General features: G+C 39.8%; 1 protein-coding gene across 4 annotated transcripts in view; it reads left to right on the top strand.

Moving 5' to 3' along the window:
- EBF1 (EBF transcription factor 1) overlaps positions 1-22,390 on the top strand; it is a 280,105-nt gene that overhangs the window by 196,142 nt on the left and 61,573 nt on the right. For 2 of the 4 annotated variants that reach the window (XM_040604801.1, XM_040604803.1), the window contains exons 9-10: positions 10,673-10,803; positions 18,549-18,675. In XM_040604801.1, coding sequence (XP_040460735.1) covers positions 10,673-10,803; positions 18,549-18,675 — 258 coding nt within the window. Of the gene's footprint in view, positions 1-10,669; positions 10,804-18,548; positions 18,676-22,390 lie in introns of all 4 variants that reach the window. The other 2 variants (XM_040604800.1, XM_040604802.1) reach the window with 1 other exon arrangement.

The following is a 22,390-nucleotide window of genomic DNA, read 5'->3' as shown; positions in this document are numbered from 1 at the left end:
TGATTCTCAGACTCCAGAAAATTGCATTAGAGAGCAGCCTGTGATTTGTGAGAGAAATCAGATGAGGAATAAGAACTCTTAGGGTACTTGAATTTCCCTTGAAGAAACTGGATTACAGGCACTCCCTGTCCCTGCCACAACTGCTTTGTGTTTCTACGCGGGTTGTTCTGTTTGTGAAAGACGATTACTGTGAGCTGTGGGCAGACTTTCTCAATTCTACTGAACAAAGAGACTTCAACTAAAAATTAATTTTAGTGGGGGCTCTTGTTTTTATCAGGATGAAATAAATTCTTTGCTGTAGAATCCATCTCAGGTGAACTTTCTAATGGTTGCGCTATATAATACAGTGGGGGTTTTAACTGATTTTGGGGGGGTGGGGTTCTGTTTTTTTCTTTGTGATAGTGAAAGATTCCATAAAAGTTTAATTGATACTAATATTTAGTCCAGGGGAGTGAGAATTTAGATTTAGATTGAACTCTACATTTCATCTAGAATAGTTTCTGTGTATTATTGACTAAACCTTGCCAGTGTGGCCATAATGTGCCTGTGTCCATCTGAACATCAAGACTTGCTGCTGTTGTGCTCCAGATGCTGAACTTTTTACACCCTGCAGGGATGGGATGCTGTGGCTCAGGAGCTTTTATGTAGTCCTATGTTCTGACTCTAGAGAGATTTGCTGTGAGACATTTACAGTTTTGTTAAGGTACTGATAGAAAACAAAAGAGAGAAAATGAGACCAGGGTGATGGTGAACAAAACATGAATTCAGAAGTAGCACCCACCTGCCTGTCCATGAGGTTAGGATTCAGCAAAACAGTAAACCACAGGGTTAACATTAAGCAAATGACTGGTTCCATCCTATAAAATGCTTTGCTGGTTCAGGACCTTAGTTAGCAGCACTGAAGGACTGGTCAGTTAAATTAAGTAGGTTTTAGAGTATGCAAGGTATGCAGCAATGTTTATTTTGACAAACTTTTAGGGTTGATTTATATTACACATTTTGGGCATCCATTCGCAGGGTTGCCTTCATCCTCACTCAGAAATTGCATCTGTGCAGCTATTTTTAAACTTCAGTGTACTTAAACAGCTGTAGTCTCCTTTCTGGACATGCTTATTGTTTTTAAAATAGTCATACTGGCTTAGATGGGCTCTGTAACTTCATCAGCGTTAAATCAGTAGTTGAATCAGTAGGAAGCCATTGAAACTGAAACAGGAGAGGCATATAGGATTTTTTCACTGTTGTACTAACAAAGCCTTTAAAGTCCGCACTGAGATAAAATGGTGCAATCCCATGCGTACATCACACCTTAGTCCCCTGCATGCTATTGCCTTTGGCTTCCCATCTTTTAGGAACACTGTTCCTCTACCTTTTCAAGTGACCCTGTGGGATGGAGGAAGGAGTGAAGAAATTGAGGTGCAATAATCTGGGGACTCATAGTAAAGCATTTATCTTGCTTGGGGTCAGAATGTGCCTGTGCATCCCTGAGATGTTCTCCCTGAGGAAGGACAGTGCACTGCAGCAGTCACTGGTTTGGTGCTTGGGTCTGAGCAAACTTATCCCCAGTTGTGCAGCTGGAAGTGCTGCCAATATTTGGTAGACCCTCTGCAATATTCTTGGATGTTTCTTCTGGTCTACTGTGTGTGTATCCCCTGTGCAACCAAGCTGCTCAAGATGACAGAGACTTATGTCAGTGCCGGAGCTGAGTAGCTGCATTGGTTTAGGCTATCCACTACATTTTCTTCATGGCTGACTCAAAATGATGATCTTCCAACTTTGGGGCAAAAATAATGAATGCAAAAATTACAGCTTAAAATCTGCCTGAAATTTCCTTGAAATAAAAAATTGGGACAGTGCGTCAAAAAATCTCGCAATAAAATTGTTAGGCTTCTTGAAATATCTGTCTATCTATGTATTTATATAGAGAGGGTGCATATAAAATTTTTCAAGAATAATAACATACGTATTATTTTATATATATATCTTCATATTTTAGCTATACCTTTGGCTTTACCTATATATTGAATTTAATAAATTTTTTAAGTGTTTTGTGAAATTGCATTTTTCTTGGGGAATTTATTATTTGCCAAACAAACATGACAGAGCTCTCTTTTTGAAGTCAAGTTTTACCAACTTGCAGTGAGATGCTAAGGGCTCTTATTGTTTTATTAATTTTTTGAAACCAGGAGTTGCTTCCTAAAATTAAAAAAAAACACAAACAAAACACAAGCAAAAAAGCCCCAAATAAAATAAATCAGAACTTCAGAACTTCCTCTGTGGTGTGAAAGGGTTTAGAAGAATGAATGAAAATACATTTATTGCAGTCATATAGAGATAACAATTATTATTTTTATGGAAATGTTTTAAGTAAAGTACAGAGCAAATTTCTTTGTAACACGTCTCTCATTATTCCAGATTGCCTCCTTTTTCCATGCAGTCATTTTTCAGGCAGTGATCAACAACTGAGAGCTTTGGAAATCATTAGGGAAAGAGAAACACAGAGGACTCCATGAAATGTAACTTTGCTAGCTGAGGCATCAGCAGGGATAAGAGAGAAACACTGGCTTAAGTATTGATTGTAGGTGGAATATTATCCCAGGTAATTTACATTTTCAATTCCCATTAATGGGAACTAAGCATCCGAAATGTTAGGCAGAAAATCACAGCCAATACCTTTAATTTCACTACTTGAAAACAGAAACAAAGGCAACCTTCCCTCCCTTCCCCCAACCTGGAGGGATTGCATGGCGTGTATATTTTTGGTTCAGTGATTTCACCCAGTGCAGATGTCACGAAGAACCAGGAGGAGGTTGCCATTTTTGGCAGGGTGTTCTAATCTTTAAAGCTTGCAAATGGTAAGTCCCAAATATCAAGATGCTGTAAAGGAGGGAGCTGGGAAGGGGGAGTAGGGCATCACATCCTCGTGCCTGTGTTGCATAAAGCTGCGTGAGTTATCTCCTCAAGAGGGAAACCTCTGTTACCCTGTTTCCTGCACAGCAGCTGCTTATTGTCAGGAGAGAATAGGAAAGGGAGCAGGCTGTGATATGAAAAAGGAAAGCAGGAAGATCATCACTTTACTAAGATAAACAGCAAATGCATTGTTTAGCTTAAGAGTGAAGATTTAATGCTCCAGTACAATATGTAAAAACTCTGCCGCATTCCCTTTCCCTGAAGTGTCTATGACTAACTGGTCCTGTAGACTTTTCCAATCCAGGCTGGTTCTGTAAACCTCAGTTGCTTGTGCTGCATACAGCTCCGGCAACGCCTCTACACACTAGACTGGAACGGTACCATTGCATGAGCACACAAGATTTTTAGCGTTCACCCTTTCAGGATGCTCAAAGTAGGTGGGCAGACAATGGCAACTCCTGCTTCTCAGGAATGAGAATCTTACCAACCAACCCACCGAAAACAACCCATCCCAACTCTCTCACACACATGCACACACAATATTTGGTTCATTCTCTCAAACTGACAAATTGTGGAAAAACAATAATTTTCAGTTCTGAAAAAAGCCCACTCCCTCCAAGATAAAGTCAATCTGTTGAAGTGCTTAATGTGGAAAATCCACAATAAACAATGATGAATGGAGTAACCCTTCCCTCCCTGTATAACATCTCTGTAAATTTATAACTCAAGAAGGGAAGAAATAGTAGATTTCTCCCCGTTAAAGAGAAACATACCTTGCCAAACTAAAAGTGTAGATCAAAAAGGCCTTGGGCATCCCAACAAGTGCTGTGTGCCTTCAGCTCCAGCGTGCTGTGGGAAAGGAATCTGAGCTCAGACCATTCCTGGGCACTGCCTTGCTGAGTGTCACAAACCCTACGTGATTTCAATAGCTATGAGGTACCTGAGGGAAGATCTCCACCAGATGATATAAAACTGCTCTAGAAATCCCAGAGTTAGCACTGAGTCACTGCTACATTTGACAGTTTGCAACTCTGAGTAGACATAGCAGCTTAGTTCCTGAAATCAGCACATTGGCATGAGTATGTTGGCTCTGCTGCTGCTAGTGTCAGGCTGGATGAGCCCTGCACTGCGCAGGATGGTCTACATGTAACCTGAATGGTTTTTGAAATGGAAACCCTAGTTCTGTATCCAGTACATAGCTCTTGACAGCTTTGCCCAGAGGACTTCCCAACTACCTTAACAAAATCTAGCTCCTGTTTTGCAACTTCTTCAGCTGGGTTTTTAAGCACTCAAGTGGTTTGTTGAAGCACAACTTAATAAGAAGTCATGGTTTTGAGTGCTTATGACTGATTTGTCTTGATATTCTGAAAATCAGTAGTTTGGCGAAAGCATTTAACAGGGTGCAGGATCAGACCCATAAACCATGGGTTAATCTGTGGGTCATTTGTACACTTAACCTGGAATTAGGTTTTACCCGAGGAAAAAAAGGAAAATTTAACTCCAGATATTTTCAGTACTTCCTCTAAGATGGGGTATAAATTCCCTTTTCCTCTGAATTCCCAATTTTAACTGCCTTTATGCAACTCTCCTTGTGTGTCACAATACTCTTAAAGAGAAGAAAAATAAAAGCATGCACCCCATCATTTAAACTCCTGTTGTGATGTAGCAACTGTTGTCAGAGCCTCATCCATGGAATAATGGAGGATGAAACCACACTTCATGATAAAAACTGCAGGCGAGGTCATTCTTACAGTCACTAGTACAAACTGGATATTAATCATAGAGCAGATACATTTCAGAAGCTAAATAAGAGCAGTCCCAGAGCCCTGCTGATAGATGTGCATCCCACTAATTCACCTCAGTGAACATTTACCTCTAAGCTCAATTAACCCTTATTCCAAGGCCACCCATAAACTTTGTAGTAAATACGTGTGGGGTTTTTTTCCTCCAGCCTCTGTTTTCTATCAATGGAATAGATAATTTCTGTTGCGGAATAAAATGCTCTCTCTGTTTATAAATGCACGTCCCTAATTAAGAATATGAGATGTCCAGTGTGTGTTTGTGAGGGGCTTGAATTGGGACCTCACTGATTCTGTAAATTCAGATGTTTGATGCTCCTGAGGGCATCTGCTATTTCTTCTGTCTTCAGTTGCTATTTGAGGCAGGTGGAAATGCTCAGGAGGCAGAGGGATGGTGATGTGGGGGAGAGGGGTTTCCTAGTGCAATTCCCTGCACACAAAGTAAGTTGTTAAACACGTACAAGAAGATACGAGGAGATGGTATTGCTGTTATTTTGTTGTTGCTGCTGCTATTATTATTATTATTATTATTATTATTATTATTATTATTGTTATTAGTATTATTAGTACTGTTATTATTCTCCCTTGCAAGCATTGTTCAGAGGCAAATTGGAAATGTGGTAATTAGGCCCTGCCTGGTAGTGTAGTACTAGTGTCCTGAGCCAAAGTTCAACGCCCTGAAATGAAATTTAAACCAATTAATCTGTTAGATTTTTATCGCTTGTCCGTGTTTTCTCAGCAATTCCCTCAGCACGTGGCCTTTGATCAACTCTCATACAAAAGCTAAAATGTGTGCCTGCTGCTAGCAAGATGGGGCTGACATTAACATGGCACTCATAAAACAATCAGAGCAGTGAAGCCCTCAAACAGACAGGGCATAGTAATATTTAATAAAAGCGCACACATAATCTTCAGAATTAGCATTTTGTGCCTTGCAGTACCTTTGGGAGAAGAGCTTTTATTTGTGGAGTGATCATTATTATAACAAAGAAGAGCTACCTAATAATTTCCACTTTAACTCTGCAATATGCCACAAGCATTTCTGAACCATTATGCTAAACTGTGGCGGGGTAATCATTTTATTGTCACAGTTTGAAGGAAGAAAAATCCCCTGTATATCAGTAGCTGGGGGAGTAGAGGAACACACTTGACACACACAGCACGCAACAAAAAACTTTTCTTTTTTGCTACCTGTGTGCTGAAGTTGGTACCTACCACCCTTTGTATGGAAGGTGATAAGATTTCAACACTGTGTATTCTGAGAAAAGATGAAGATTTCCAAAGAACATTGTTTCCCTTGAAAGTCATTAAGGTTTTTGCTCTTAAATCCTTAAAATCATAGAATTGTAGAATTGTTTAGGTTGGAAAAGACCTTTAAGATTATCAAGTCCAGCCTTTAGCCCAACACTTTGACAGAGACCTTAGCTTTGAAGTCAGTGGCAAAATTCCCATTGGCTTCAATAAGTCTGGGATTGCAGTGCCTCCTTCTACCTCCTCTCTCTGTTAACTCAAACCGCAGGAGCAGCATGATGGAACATGTCAGATGTTAACACTGATTTGCCTTGATATTATGCAAAGAAGGAGAGCAGCTCATTAAGGCTCATAACCGTTAGGCCATTTCAGCAGGTGGAGGATGTGGCCTCATCACCTTCAGCAAGGAGCTGCAAGGTCCACGCCTGCAGTTGGAGGAGTAATATTTAGTCTTTCCTCAGTCCAACGACTTCTGAAAACATGCAGTGAATGCAATATACTCACACCAAAGACCCTTAAAATCTTATCTGATGGTTAGGCTACCAAACTTTTCATTCTGGTTGTAGTTGGCTCCCAACTGTTCATTTTAAAAAGAAGTTTATATGTGTGAGAATATGTAATTATCCTTTTTTTAAAAAAATTATAATTCTTCTCTGGACATAAAAATCTGTTCATGTTATCAATCACACACACTTCATTGGCTTTATTAGAACTGGTCCTGCATTTTTTGTAGAAGGGAAGTTTCAGACCTTGACTAAAATCACTTTTTCTACAGAAGCCCCCTAAATTTTATGTAACTCTTTTCTATTTGTTTTAAAAACACCATTTTAGAAATGATGCTTTGGTGTTACAGAAGGGCACGTTAAGTGATAATGTTTTGAAACAAAATATTTTGGTTTTCTTGGAAATATTAAAAAGTGTAATAGTTAATTCCAGATAGAGATTCTTGAACTTTGCATTCTGCAAAAGAAATGTTCTGAATTTTGTTTTCTCTTGTGACCAAAACAAAATGTAGAAAAATCAAGGTCCCCGGTGAAAAGATTATTGTGCCTAGCTCTGTTTTTCTAGGATTGCACAGAAGTAAACACCTTCCAGACAGCGCTTTGAAAGTTGCCAAATGATTAACAGAAGAAGTATGAAGAGCTAAAGGCCCGAGCTGGCCAGACAGTTGTACCAGGGGCATAAATAGAGCTGAGGTCATTGCCTTGCCCCCCTCCCCTCTCAACGTTACCTGTAGTGATGCTGGCAAATGGGACCTAATTCTTCCATCCTCCCTCCTGGTGCCCCAAGGAAAAGACCTGGGAAGGGCAAAGATTTCGTAAGGCCAGTGCTCCAAATGACACTGGCTATTGCCAACATGTCATTGTATAAACATGCTTTGTGCCTTCAAAAACAGGTGGCGGTCTGGATGCCCCCTTCAGCATGTCTCCACAGGCTGCCTCGGGATGCAGCCCTCCAGTGCAGCTTCCCTTGCACCTTCATGCAGCCCTTCCAGTCTTTACAGACACTTACGTTTTGAGATAAGAGAAACTGTGTGGTGAAAGTGGGGAAGTTCCATTGGTTTCTGTGACAGTTCCCAAGGGAAAATAATGCCCTGGAATCTTTTGGGAAGCAGCTCTCACTGCTTCTCAGGCAGTGCCTGCAAAGGGCACCAACCTGCCCTGCTTATTAAACCACCAAGTCCTGACTTTTTGTCCTCAGAGGAGATGTCCTGGGCTATTGCCAGCAGTTTGGGTGAGGCACTGATTCAGCATAATTGCTACATATTTAAATAAAATTACACATGCGAGTGGTCACATTGACTTTGCAGACGAGAGTGTCCCAGTGAACAACCCACAGCCCCAGTTCAGCACAAGGACCTGAGTGTCTGCTCAAAGTCCCCCTGGCTGCCGTGGGACTTGGCATGTATTTGATATTAAGCACATGTATGTATAAAGTATCAGAATCAAATACATGAGGCAGCACAGACAGTGCAGCACCTCGCACCTCTGAGTGCAATGTAGGGACCGCAAAGAACATCACAAGATAAACAGTAAGACCTTTAGTGGGGACCTGTAACTGCAGAACAGTGTCTTGCATTCATTTGAAAGATGAATTGACTCTATAATTTTGAAGGCTGCATATGTTTTCTGTTAATGGCTTATGGTCTCAAACAGTTTTTATTCACTGGTATTCTGGAAAAAAAATGTTGCTTGTAGTCTTTAAGAAAAGTAGCTCAGTCTCTGACACGTGGGAAACTGATTATCTTCAGGTTTTATTGTGGGGGGTGTGCATCCACAAACAACTGGAAATGCTGGAAAGTGTGTAATTTGGAAGTGGTTTTAATTTTTATTTATGAAAAAGTTTGATTCTGTGAAAGGGCTAGATGGCATTTTGAAAAGCTGCTTTCACTGTAAATCCGTTGCTGTGAGCTCGGCTGAAATGAAAGCATTTGGTTTTGGACTTTGCAATGTTTTTTATGCACAGTTTTATGCAAGTAACTTGAATCCAAATTAAACATATTGAAGTTACTTCTGTGTGTGCACTACATTTTCATGACGGTAATGTTAGGATGTTTCTTTTGTTAGCTCATGTAAAAGTTAATGGCTATGCTCTGCCAAGTTTGGAGTAGGGTAATGATTTTTTTCTGCCTCTGTGTGTTTGTGTTTTTCACTAGAGCTGGCATCTCCACCAGCTTAAGTAGTGGAAAAGTTTTGCCTGACACTTACAACCTTTTGTAGGTAGGGATGGGGTCTGTTTGCTCCCCATGCATGCGTTCCATCACCGGTGGTGCTAGTCTGCAGCAGTGCCCACAGAAACTCACTGCTAAGGGTGACTCAACGGCTCCTTTTCCAGGTCCCTCTGGCTTCCCAGCTCCACGCCTGCCCACCCTGCCCAGGGGCTGGGAGCAAGGAGCTTCTCAGCAGCCTCACCAACACATGCAATTAGCACTTCACTAAACCATTAGCAGAACTTCACGAAATAATCATAAAGATGCACAGGGTCTCTGGAGCATTTTAAACTAGGTTTCTGTGATTGAATTAATTTACTGTCTGTACAATTAGAAGAGTGTAGGGCAGGGGCTGTGGCACTACATAGCCACCTTAAGTAATTCATGGGTGCAAGGGTGTTGTCCTGGAAGGTGCTAACAAGTGGGTGGATTTCACACCCTATCTTCCAAGTAAATCCTTACCTGATGAAGTGCCTGAGTGCTCTCTCTTGAGTGTCATCAAATACTCAGAGTAACAAACCAAATTAGCAGCTGAGGCAACCTTTCAACAAAGTAGCAATTCACAGCCAAATGCCAACAATCCTAAAAGAAAAGGTATAGATGCAGAGAGAAATATATATATATATGCAGCTAACAAAGTCTGTCCTGCTGTTTGACACCTGATTGACATTGCAAAATCAGCGTGGGCAATGGCAGTCCTTTATGTGTTTTCAGAGGAGCCACCCTCTTCTCTCTGCTGAGGACTGGGTTCCTATCTAAAAGAAAAAATCTTTCCTTCCAGTATTGAGGTTGACTGGTGGAGTTTTGCTGCTCCTTAAGGAATCCGTTTTTCATGGCTAATGAATTTGTTGAGGTACCTACTTTACTTAAAATGTTATCTAATGGTATGGTGTCATATTTTCACTTCGTGCTGTGTTAGCAAGGGAGAAGTTGGTCACATTCGGGATGGAGTTGCTTCTTTTCATCAACCCATCTGACCACCCTGAGACTCCACAGCTGAGACTTACCCTGGGCTTTTTGTCTTATTCAGTTGTTTGGTTTTTTTTTAATGGTAATGTTATTCCTGTTGCTTCAGCACAGTTAAATTCTGATGTACTCCAGTGCTGCAGAGGAGGAGATTCAGTATGTGGACATTTATATTGCCCTATCCCACAATATATAAAGTTGAGTGTGTTTCTGCTTAGATAGTCTTTAACCAGAAGATCTTACACCAAGATTTGAGTTTACCACTCTGAGCAGTGCTTGAGTTTTCAATATCCTCTCAGGAGGCGCTTAGTACAGATGGTGCCAAGAAAGTGGCTAGTGAAAGTGGGGATGGACCCTGTGAATACGGCAGAATCCATTGCACACACTTAATTATCCAGTAGATGCAGAGTACTGGGATGACTATATGGCAGGGTTATGGATTTTGGTTTGGGTTTGGGTTGTTGTTTTTTTGTAGTAGTAGCCATACCATTAAGCAGGGCAGGATGGTTATTACTACAACAACCTGGATCTGATTACAGAACAGTTAAAGAAATGCTGAGGGTTACACCCTTTTTTTATTTAGACAGTATTTGCCTTAATATTTATAGGAGTTTCCGTGATAAATTCAGGTTATAATGGATAATAAAGCAAGCTCACTGGAGATTGTTTTATTAACTCAGGTTAACTGTGCATTTAATATAGAATAAAGATAGGGATTTGTCCTGATTTCCAACTGGTCTCTGCCCATCATGCTGTGATTTTTTTTTTTTTTTTTTTTGTTAATGTAGGTTTAAAACAAGTTATTTTTTCCAATGCAGATAACAAACCCAAACAAATTAATTGAGAAAAAAAAATGCTTCCAAAGATACAGTTTGAGGTCATGTGCATGTACTAGAAAGAACATGATTGCTGAAATCTTTGTGTTAGTAAGGGGGGGAAAATGAAAGCTCCTTTTATTTTATTTTTCTCAAGTCTTCTATCATTAAAATCTGGTTCTAACAGCAGAATACTTCTCTTTTTCATGTGTGTTGAAAAGCAGCTACACCATGTATCAAAGCCATCAGTCCAAGTGAAGGATGGACTACAGGAGGTGCCACTGTCATCATCATAGGAGACAATTTCTTTGATGGGTTACAGGTCATATTCGGCACCATGCTGGTTTGGAGTGAGGTAGGTGTTGTCTGAACGGTAATGTCTAATAGCTTTGTCTAGCTTATAGCTAGCCTGTCCTTTTTCTATGCCACATGCTAAATCAGCAACAAATGTTGAGATGTGCATCCTTTCCTTGTTCAGCTTTATGAAAATAATTAGTCAAATTTACCTGTGGCAGAGATCATTTATAGCCAGGGGATTTGCACCTCCTCTCACTGGCCCAGAATTTAGCACAGTGTCTTTTATTCCAAGAAAAGGGAAGGATAAATGCCTGTGTGAATAATTCTGCATTTAGCACTACAATAGCTAAGGGCCCACAGGAAACAAAACATTTAGGTGATCCTGCTTTTCAGGGAAACCGGCTGCTTGTAGCTGCAGCTCACTGAGGTGGAGATTGCAGAAATTCAGCACCTCTGAATAACATATCCTTGAAGTGTAGATGCTTGGTGTGTCATTTTCATAATAGCAACCAAATACACAGTATTGTATCCACAGTGGAAAGTACAGATTCTTCATACCTAGCAGGGGCCTCTGTAGTTTCACAGTAACCCTTTTTTTGTTTCTTACCCATTTTTGCTGTTGCTGTTCCTCCCAGTTTCCTAAATCCTCTCTTCTTCTGGCACATAATTAAATGTGGAGTCTGATATCCTGCAAAAGCCTGTGGAATGTTAAAACCCAGGCAGCATCACCCAAATGGCCACTTCCAGTGTGCAGGGCTGTAGAAGTTGGGGCAGAGTTTCCACAGGCTTCACTGGCACGGGAACACAGCTCTGAGGAAAGGTTTACGTTTTGCATTTATGGCTTTCCGAAAGCATTATTGAGGTTTTATAAGAAATTGTTATTTTCATTATTTTAATACTGAAATACACACACCAACAGACAAATCAGCATCTCCAAAATAGCTATGCAATGCTTACCCAGTGATGTAAGGATCTTCTGATGTTTTACCTTATATCCTATAAATATTAAATCAACGTTACAGCTTAATTCATATCCAGCACATTCTCCCTACTGATGCCATTGCACATATGGCAGCATTTTTTCCATATGAAGGGTATTCTCTAATGTCCTTCCAGGGCTTCACTGTTCTCACTCTCTCTCTCTCATCCTTCCACTTGAGGACAAGTGTGAGTGAAAGGGCATTCCAGAAAAGGAGATATATTAAATAAGCCCTATTCTGAAGCCCTTATGTGATCATGAAAGTGCCCCCTGGGTCCAGTGTAAGCATTTTGTGTGTTAGGATTGAAGCCATTATGGCTACAGACGTTTAACAGGGAAAGGTGAAGAGGCTGGGAGGAAAGTGCTCTGATTTTGGTACTGCAGGATTGGATCTTTCATTATAAATCTTGATTCTATTTATTAGTGGAAGCCATTAATTGGCCGTTTCTAATCTCAGGAGAGCTAGTTCTGGTCAAAACATTGTTGCTGATGGTTGCAAGGTCTTGTCATAAAATTAATAATGTTAGAGAGGGTCCAGACCAAAGTCAGTTTGTTGCTATAACGGGCTGCAAGTTCGCTTTGAGTGAAAACTGTTCCACTGTCTCTCCCTTACTGAATTGCTTCTCAGTTTCATCACCTGTGAGAGCAATGGAAAACCCTATAGGGGAAAAGAAATTATTTCTAAGAGAAGCAGACAAACATGCTAAACAAGTGCAGAAATACGTGAGCTGTCTCAATGATCCCTAAATAATAGTCATCTATAAATATTTCAAATTACACTTACTAGCCACCTATGAAGTACAAAATAAGTTCTTTCGTTTGCCTTCCTGTTTCTGAAAATGTCTAGTGCATTTTCAGTATCCAGGAAAAATATTTTTGTTTTACTTTAACAGAGTATAGAATTGAACTGTCAGTCTTCTAAATTTCAGTACTATTTCAAACCCAGAGCAGGTTCCCCCTGAGCTGCCAGTCAGGCTCAGTTTTCAGCAAACCTGGCCGGGTTATTTAGTCAGTGAATTCAAGTAGAATTTTCAAGTTGTTTCATGGACCCAAAGAAAACATGATTTTAACGGAGCTGCAAAAAATCCAAAACAAGACAAGATAAGTGGAAACTAAAGAAAAAGAGTGAGTCTTGCAGAGCATTTTTGCATGGATTTTTCTAGCTTTATTTTCGGTTATAATTGCAGGTGGTTTTGGGGGTGAAGTCTAATATTTAAATTAAGCATCATTTTGCCACAGACTTTGCATGGAACCTTGGGCAAATCACATAATCTGCTTAAAGTTCAATTCTCTTTCTGTAACGTAGTAATAAGATTAGTCACCTTCTTTGGAGAGGTGCTGTGAAGATAATTGTCTTAAAGGTCCTATATTACTCAGATTTTATTATAGCAAAATCCATGTAAGTACCTGAGATGCATGGATATTTAAAATATAAATCCTATCACAGTTCAGAAGCAAAGTTACAAGTAAAAAAAAAAAAAATTATTCATTTTAAGGTTGAATTTGTTGCTGTCAAGCAGCATATGTTATAAATAATTTGAAATGTAAATAATATATTTTTAATTTATTTTACATGTATTCAAGTTTTGTAATTGAAATATTTATATGCTTGAAATGGAGTTGACTGTGTTAAAAAAGGAGGTTTGAAATGGTTTCTGAAACACATATTTATTATTTAAACATATATTTGAGCTGTAAACACTCTAACATAATTACAACCTTTCTCAGCCAGGGAGAACTAAATAAAAACTTAATTTGTCACATTAATTTTGTGCAGAAATACAGATACCCTAAGCCAGTAGGTTCAATTAATCCTTAACTCCCATATTACTTTATAAAAATGACTTTAAAAGTCCTTGATATTTTTAGAGTACAGCAAAATGGGCTATCTAATGCCTCTTTTTTTCAAGGCACTTTCATAATCAACAAACGACATTGGTAGATTCTGTGCACATGCTGGATCTGGACAGACAACTCCCTGCAATCGTCTGTTTGCCAGAGCCGCTGCCTGTCTGTTTGTCCACTCCCCAGCCAGACAGAGTTGTTATTTGCAGGTTTTTACGTTCTCAGTCTGTGCGTTGTTGCAAATATTCCAGATCTGAGCTGCTGATAAAAATCCTCTGTTGTTTCTCTCTCTTACTAGGGGGCTGAAACTCCAAGAGTCGAGTTTCAGGGCAAATACACGATTGTGAAGACAAAATTAGTTTCTTATAAATATTCCGCAATATTTGCTTAAAATGAACTATTTCTTCAAACATTTTCCTGCCAAGAACATTCTTCCAGCTGTACAGAGTCAGATGGAAACAACTTCTTTTTCTTTTGTATTAAGAAAAGATGAAGCACTGAAACATCAGTTTTTCACCTTTGTACAGCACAAAAACAGAAGATGTTTTTTTGGTTTGTGGTTGGGTTTTTTTGTGTTGGTTGTGGTTTTTTTTTTTTAATGCTGCCGAATCAAATTCTGTGACACAGTTTTTTATTTTGCTTTTTATGTTTATTATTGATTTTGGAAGTCTCTGTTTTTGAGTGCTTATTTTGGAGGTCTGACTCATTTTTAAAAAATGAGAAGGCACCCTCTTTTTGAAAACCCAAGCTTATTAAGCAGCATATGGATGCCCAGAATTGAGGCATGCAAAGTCATTGGTCATTTTTAAAAATATAGGTTCCTTAAGGGTCCTGTTCTCACTGAAAGCTGTCATTACCTTCAGCTGGTAGGATTTTTCTTCATTCCTGTCCTAAGGTCCTCTTCACACAGAGTCCAAGTTAAAGTTATGACTGATTGTCACCATTTCCCTAACCACAAACCAGAGCTCAAGCATGCAGAAATAAACTAGTGACTCAGATTAATGACATCTCCTTATAAAATGTCACTTTTAAAAAAAGAAAGTAACCTGGCACTCTGAAGAGTGTGAAATGATGCTGCATCACACAAGAATGTCTAGAATATATTAGCAAACCACAGAAAGAGGCTTGTTGTACAGACTCAAAGCAAATGTGTTTTGGACGTTGAAGGACATGCACCTTCCTCCATTCTGAAGATCTCTAACTCAGGTTTTAATGCAATCCACAGCATGTCCCAATTGACATGTAAGAGTTTATATCAAACAGCTAATGCAGTTGCCAAGTATCAGACCAATTCACTTGACAATGCCTTGGGAGAAATGGTCCAGTTACTAGTTTTATGTTCAGCTCCAGATCTCAATTTGCCAAGTGCTGGAATGGAAGAGGAAGCTGGATCTGGGATTTTGGCCAGTGGGTTCATGTCCAAATCACACATTAATGCCTTGCTCAAGATTTACAATTAAAAAATGTGTTCAGAAATGTATGTAATTCATCTTTACAAATTCTTAGTTCTTGGCATGTCATTGCTACAGTTGTTTTGATGTCTGTTAATGCGCTAAGAATTCCTACCTGAGGTTAGGGCATAAAATTGGCCTTACTGGGTCAGACATGGAGGTTCACCTAGCTCAGTGTCTTGTGTTCGGCAGTGGGCACTGACAGATGTCTATAAAAAAACCAGGGTGAGCATGTCGTGATGCTTCCCCAGAACACTCTACCAGTCTCCACCTGTCTGGGGCTCAGAGGCTTCCAGAAGTGGTCTCTTTACTTTTAATATCCTTTGAGGTAATAGTTCCCCTCTTCCAGATGCTTTACGTGCAGATATGAGATGGGTTGTGTCTTGAAGAAGATACAGGCTATGTCAGTGTGAGGGGAGAAAACATGCTAGGAAAAGGTGGAGTGGGTTCCCAAGGTCAGGTCACAGGTTGACAGTGTTGACAGGAACCATCCACTAATCTTCGAGCTGTTGAAGTCAAAGGAAGGTTTGCTGTTGCCATGGGTGGCCCCGGAGTACCCAGACTGGTGCAGCACCCATTGGGTCGCTGAGATTGCAAAACAGAGCCAGCTCAATTCGGGGAGCTGGTCCTGGACTATAGTGCAGGGGAATCAGAGTTTGAGACAAAAGGTGGGTTCCAGAGGGCCAGTGTTGATGTGCAAGGGGACACTGTTTGTTCCTTAAAGACCATTTCTTGGTATGACAGCAATATAGGGGACTGCTGGGATGTGACCAAGCTAGCCAGTTCCTTTCTGTGTGTATGAGAACTGAAGGCTGATGTGGAACAAAGATCCTTCTAGCTCAGCACTATGTCACTGACAAGGGTCAATGACAGATGCTGAGGAGAAAAAGCAAAAGGAAAAGGCACGGGTACTCTCCTGGTATACCTCCCAAGCTTTAGTTCTAGAGAAGAGATGAGTAAAATACATCCTGAGCATCATAAACCATAGGACTTCAGACATAATGTTCACCCTTTGGGAATGTGTGGGCGACATTATTGTATATTTGTGGTTTTAAACACAGTTAAACTTATTTACTTCAGAGCACAAAGGAAAACCAAACTGTTTGTGGAGAACAAACCAGGAAACTTGCTTAACTCTCCCCAGCTCTCTGTAACAATGGACCATAAATAGGTCAGACATTTCTTGGGAACCAAGGAAGATGAGTATTGGAAAATGCCACAAATTATGTTTAAAGAACATTAAAGTGGTGACAGACCAGTAAATGCTGGGAAATTCAAAGATACAACCAGAAGCTGCCTGTATAGCTCATGCCAGAATGGGGGAGAGGGGTGCAAGGCACATGCTGATGTAGTAAGACTAGCATGTTAACCTTTACTATTAAAATCCTTGGCTGTTTTTACAAATATTTTCCCCCTAAAAATGTCATGAAACTTTTCTCATCTTGCCAGTTCACCCAGTTAACTAGAACCACTTGAGGATGAAATTTATCTCAGCTATGTTTGGCTGCCTACAGTTAAGTATCTAGTCTAAACTTGTCATCTTGGTTCATTGGAGAAAGGTAGATGCTTCCACAGAGAGCAGTTCATCCCAACGTGAGAGGTGTTCATCCCAACGTGCGAGGTGCCTAAAGCAGTGGAAATAAATGGCTTTTTGGTGGTGCTTTCTGCCTCTGCTGGCTGTTGAGGGTGTGTAGAGAATTGCCCTAGATTTTTAGGCTTTGGTCAGCCCAACTGTAGGCCAACTTAATTTAAGAAAAAACAATCCTTGGAAGTTTGGGATTTGGTTTTGGGTGGGTTTTTTTTTTTCACCCAGTTGATAGAGTGAGTAATTTAGAAAAAAAAAAAAAAAAGCAAGCTTCTTTTAAAAATAAGTAAGTTTCTAAATCACTTGATTTCAAAGCAGAGCCTGAAAACATCTTCTTTGGAGCTCACAAACAAGAAGGCATCAATTCCTACATGATCATTTCTAAAATGACATATGACTTATGACTTCCGTGTGTCTGGAAAACTTTTGGAGCATTTGATGCTGGTAGTTATGGTTTTAATCTTCAACTTGATTTAATATTAATTTTCTTATTTTAAATGTGGAGAACTTCCTACTGTGTATGCCATTTCCCTCAGTAACGCAGATGGCTCTGACAGATATTACTCTCCTTCTGTGCTTTTTTAGTCCTGTGCCCTAAACAAAGAACTGGTTAAAGGTCCATTTTTTTGGTAGGACCTTACTACAATTTTGAAATATTTGGTTCCTAGTAAAAATAAGAACAAAATTAGCTTTTTATTTATCTTTTTCTCTATCGAAATGTACTCCCTAATCCAGGACACAATTCAACCATTAACACAGAGTAGTTGATTGTCTGCATAGGTGCCCGTGGCTTTACTGACTGTCGAGGCTAGTTATGGTCTTGGTCTTGTTTGCCTCTCTAGAAGTACGTTAATGTGCTGCAGTCAGTTAGAGAAGGATTATCCATGTGCCAGAGCTGTATCTTGGATGCTGGACACAATCATGTCACATTTTCTATGTATCTCTTTTTACTATTCTTGTCTGAGGGAGAATGATGAGTGAAAAGAGGACATTTCAGTGATGGGGAGGACAATGTTGTAGTTTCTGAGTGAAGCAGAGATTTGAGTTAACCTGCTGTAAATCAGTGATCTCCTAGATGGCTCTAGTGTTAATTTCAGGGACTATGTTTTAAATCCATTCCAGAATCTTGAAAGAGCAAAAATGGTCTAGAGCCTGGAAATTGCAGCACTGACCCACCCTAACCTTTTGTCTTAAGAAGATCAGGATCTCCAGCCCCAACAGCAAGAAAATTAAGTTTTTCTACTTACTACTGTGTAAATCCACATCTGCGGGAGCTGTCTCAGATGTGTGTCAGTCATTGCAGTAAAGGCAGACTGGAAGTGATGGTTAGATGGTTATATTTGGTATATCTCTTTTGAGTGCTCCCATCATTTCCAAGGAAAGATCTAGCATCCTTCAAAAGCCAAACTTTACATTTCTGCAGTAATCATTTATAGGAACACAAAATGAATACAAAATTGACACAGCAGCACATGGTGCTTTTGCAGTGTACAGATGTCAGCTGGGGACTAGTACATGTAAAAGCCTTTCTGGGCTTGTGCTCTGCCATGTTCACACATATAACTGTGTATCGTTTATCAATCAGATTTGTTGGACACTGTCATGACCCCAGTGTTCACCTGAGCCAACACAGGCATCTTGCTGCTGTAAGCTGAAGTTATTGCATTAAATCTGAGCTAATGCTTGTACTAGGAAGCACGTGCCTGCCATGTATGAAAACAGAAATAATGTTGTTATGGCTGAGAAGGAGAATGCTTGTAAATATTATAGTCACCGGCTTTTGTGTGGGTTACATCAAGATTGTATTCAAACATTGACAGGTTAATTACATGTTTCAGAGCTTGTTTACTGTGATCTGAGAGGAAAGTGTTATTAAAGAAGTGTTCAGTATCTAACAGTGCTTTTTTCCCCCTTTCTTCTCCCTTCTCAATGTTTTCCTCTAGCTGATTACTCCTCATGCTATCCGTGTACAGACGCCTCCCCGACATATCCCAGGGGTTGTAGAAGTCACATTGTCCTACAAGTCTAAGCAATTTTGCAAGGGAACGCCTGGAAGATTCATTTACACAGGTAAGGATGCTTTAGTACTAGATATAATGTAAAGAAATAGGGCAGGCAATATATCACACTTGCTAAGGCTTCTGCTTTCATCATTAAAAACTGTACTGTATTTTATTATTTTGGCTGAGCACATCATTGAAAGTACCGCTTTAGGTTGGATTTCAGAAATGGATGACTGTAGAGGTGAATCTGAAAACATACCAGTGTGGGATTTTTGTTTGCTTGTTTGTCCTTGCAGTAAGACATCTCTTTACCCAGGAGCAGGGAGGAAGGAGAAAAACAGATATTTAGGTATTTAAACAGAGGAAGACTGCAAGCATAAAGAGCTAGGCATACTAGTGCAATCACAAACTTGCCTTCCAAGGAGCATCCTGCTAAATATCTCCATCTCATGTTGTCAGCCAAGTGTTGCAAGCGTTCAAAGCAGCTGCCTGTTTGCCTGCCCATCTCACTGTAACATACTTGTCTTTGGCTTCCAGGGAGGCTCAGTAGCCTTCAGCACAGCCGATGCTGCAGACATAGTGACTTGCCGTGTATTTTGGGGTGCAGTGCAGCCCACACCGAGGCCACTAAGCTGAGTGGTTTGGCCTGAAGAATTACTAACAAAAAAACCACACTAGGACATTGTAGGTGCTGTCAATGTTAAACCACTCTCAGTAGTGATAAGAATGGCCTGGGAAATAAATCAGGTAGCAGCATAACGTTTCAAAAAGACTGTGTGTCACTGATTCCGTGGAAGGTACGCATGCTACAAGAATTAGTGCCTTGCTCCGGGTTTTGATATGCTCGTCCTTTTATGTGCTTGTTGTTTGACACATGCAGACAGGACTACTTCTGTAACTGCCTGAACTGTGGTTCATCACAATCCAGTGTAATTCCTTTCCTCATTCTTGGTTGGCCCCAAAACTTTAAGAATAACATATATCACAAAAAGTTGTGGCTATGAGGCATTCTGAATTACACTGGGCATGTATATTGCTCCAACTCGGAACGTACACACAGGGACTCGAGGCAGAGGAGAGACTTCTGTGCTCCAGCTGGGTAGCAAAAGCTCTCATTTGATTTTTCTTAACGCTGAGTGAGTTGAACAAAGGTGCCTTATAAAGCTTTGTTGTCTTTTTCAAATACCCTCTCCCCTAGTTGGGATTATGCACTGGGTTTCTTTAAACTGGGTCTTAAAATGTTCATGTATCGCCTTGCTGGCTGAGCTGCAGGCATTTGTGGAGGCTGTGTGTATTTGCGATCATTATGATTTCAACAATGTGTGGGAAATTCATATATTGGACAACAACACACCATACCAAAAAGGTTATTTAGGGTTTGAATGTATTGGAACAAAAGAAAAAGAAAAACCAAAGGGTCAAATTGCCAGCTGGTGCAAACTGCCAGTGTATACCACATGAAAGTGTCAGCCAGAGCTCTGGCCAGTTTGACCACAAATCCTTTCCCTTCTCACTTTCTCACTCACAATAAGTTGTGCTGTCCGGCTTGTTGTCAAGCCACTCGGGTGGCTGCCTCATGGACTGGTGAAATGGCAAGTATGCATGTAGAGGAAGAAGAAAGGGAGGAAACATGCCCTTCTCGACTTTGAGAAGACATTTTGGGGGACTTTGTTTTGCAATTCAAATGTAAAAGTGGCTTGGACCCGTTTTGGTTTAGCTTTTCAGATCATCATTAATTAGCTTTTCCAGTAAAAAGGAGGGCAGCAGTTTAGCCCGTCTACCCAGAAGCAGATGGCTAAATGTGGAAATAAGGTGTCCCAGTAGGGAGACTGTTTCCATATATGCATTTTCAGGTTACTGTTTAAATCACATTATTTTTCATTCAGCAAATGAAAGTTATGAAATACAAAAGAATGATAAAATCAAGGGGGATCCAATCCATGGACAATTCTCTTACTTATGCAGGTTTTATGGAGTTACGGTAGATACAGAAAAGCTATTGTGACTGAAATCATACCTCACACGATTTGCATTTTCCTTTTAAAGGCAGCCTGAACTTAAATGTGGCTTTTTAAAAAGGACTAAATGAAACTAAAATAAAAACAATTAATGCATCCTGACCTTCAGAAGTGCCTTCCAGCCCTTTAAACAAAATGCAGGTTCAGTACACGCCTGCCGATTAGTTTTAGTTAATTGAAAATTATAGGATTGACCCAAGAGGAAAATTTTGTTTGCACTCCAATCACTTTTACAAATTAAGGAAAATTACCACAATTTTGTTTAGCTAAGGTTTCACACTGAGTTCACGAAATTAGCTCAGCCATCCCAACAAAGTCAGCACTTTGTTAGTGAGCACTAGAAAAAAACCTAATAGTCTATGGTGTGTACAAACGAAGCATAGAAAAAGCTATGATGCTTTAGAGAACTAGGCCAAGTGTTTTTAATTAGGATTATTGGTTCATTGTAAGTTTTGAAGAACAATCAAACTAGCAGATTAGCTGTTTCTTTTAAAGATAGAATTTCTTGCCATTCATTTTTCCCATGAGAACTTGTTTTAACTCCCACATAGCACTATTTTTTTTCTTTTTTTTTTTTTTTTTTTTTAACAAGGCCTGCAGGAAATGGACCAATTGGAAGTTGGGATACAGTAACATTCCCCAGCATCACTCCAGCCGATGGGAGTTTTTCACAATGTTCTTCAGTGAACTCAGTGTTCTGGAACATATTACAAAACCACAGAGGCCAAATGTTTTCTCAGAGGAGTTTGGCCTCTGTTTTTGGCCGAAAACATTTCAGCATCACTTGCTGCTTATTTACCCTGCTATTAAGAACAAGAGAAGGGGAGAGGAGAAAAAGGGAAGAAAAAAAAAAAAGAGTGTGTGAGAGAGAAAAAGACCTGGGGTTTGTGGGCGGTGCAGGAGTTGATCAAGCGTAGTTTCCTTTCTGGTGAGAATGTCCCTGCTCGTTAATGGTCCCATTTTGTGGTCAGGTCTCATTTAGAAGAAATTATTTTTAATCAGTGTTCAACAAAATATCCCCTCAAGCCACCTGGCTGTAAACTGTTTTTTTCTTACTGTTAAGTACTTAAGTTCTCAGAAGAAAATACCCAGTGACCCATTAATTTTAGCCTTTTTTTCCCCTTTAACTGCAAATAACTTAGTAACATGATCTCTAAGTAGCCCATGTGCCATCTAGGAATCAAGGTCACATATATACAGAGAAATCCTGGCTTTTATAAGTATTTTTGAAAGAAATAAACCAGTGTCAACCCTGTGCTTACAAGAAAACATAAGTTTTTTATTTTCCATCTACAAAGCAAGCCATTAGCATGCACTTACAGAGTAATTCTTAGATTTTAAGCTTTGACATTCCTGAGAGAATGTTATAAGAAATACAGAAGTCTGAACACATCTTGCATGTGTGTTCATTTTGGAATAAAATTAGAAGTCCATATTGCACATAGGTACCAGATACCCAGATGTGGTGGTCAGTATTTCCCTATGGCACCCTTCATTTGTAAGTGCCTTCTAGTAATGACGAGCACTGAATGAATTAAGCTTCATGTCACAACTTAGGAGTCAGGTATGTATCACTATCATTATTTTAGGACTGGCGAAACTGAGATACAGGGAGAAGCCACCAGGGATACAAATCCGTAGGTAGTTTGCCAAGGTGAGTCAGGGCATATGTTGAGTTAAAATAAGGGATAAGATCTGGTGCAAACTTGTGATACCTAGACAGGCCTTTGAGATTTGTTTTGCTTTGTTTTAGTTTTAAAAAAT

Source organism: Falco naumanni, chromosome 8 (genome assembly GCF_017639655.2).
Source record: "Falco naumanni isolate bFalNau1 chromosome 8, bFalNau1.pat, whole genome shotgun sequence".
NCBI lineage: Eukaryota > Metazoa > Chordata > Aves > Falconiformes > Falconidae > Falco > Falco naumanni.
The sequence above is the reverse complement of the archived record's forward strand: the minus strand, read 5'-3'. Positions and strand labels throughout refer to the sequence as shown.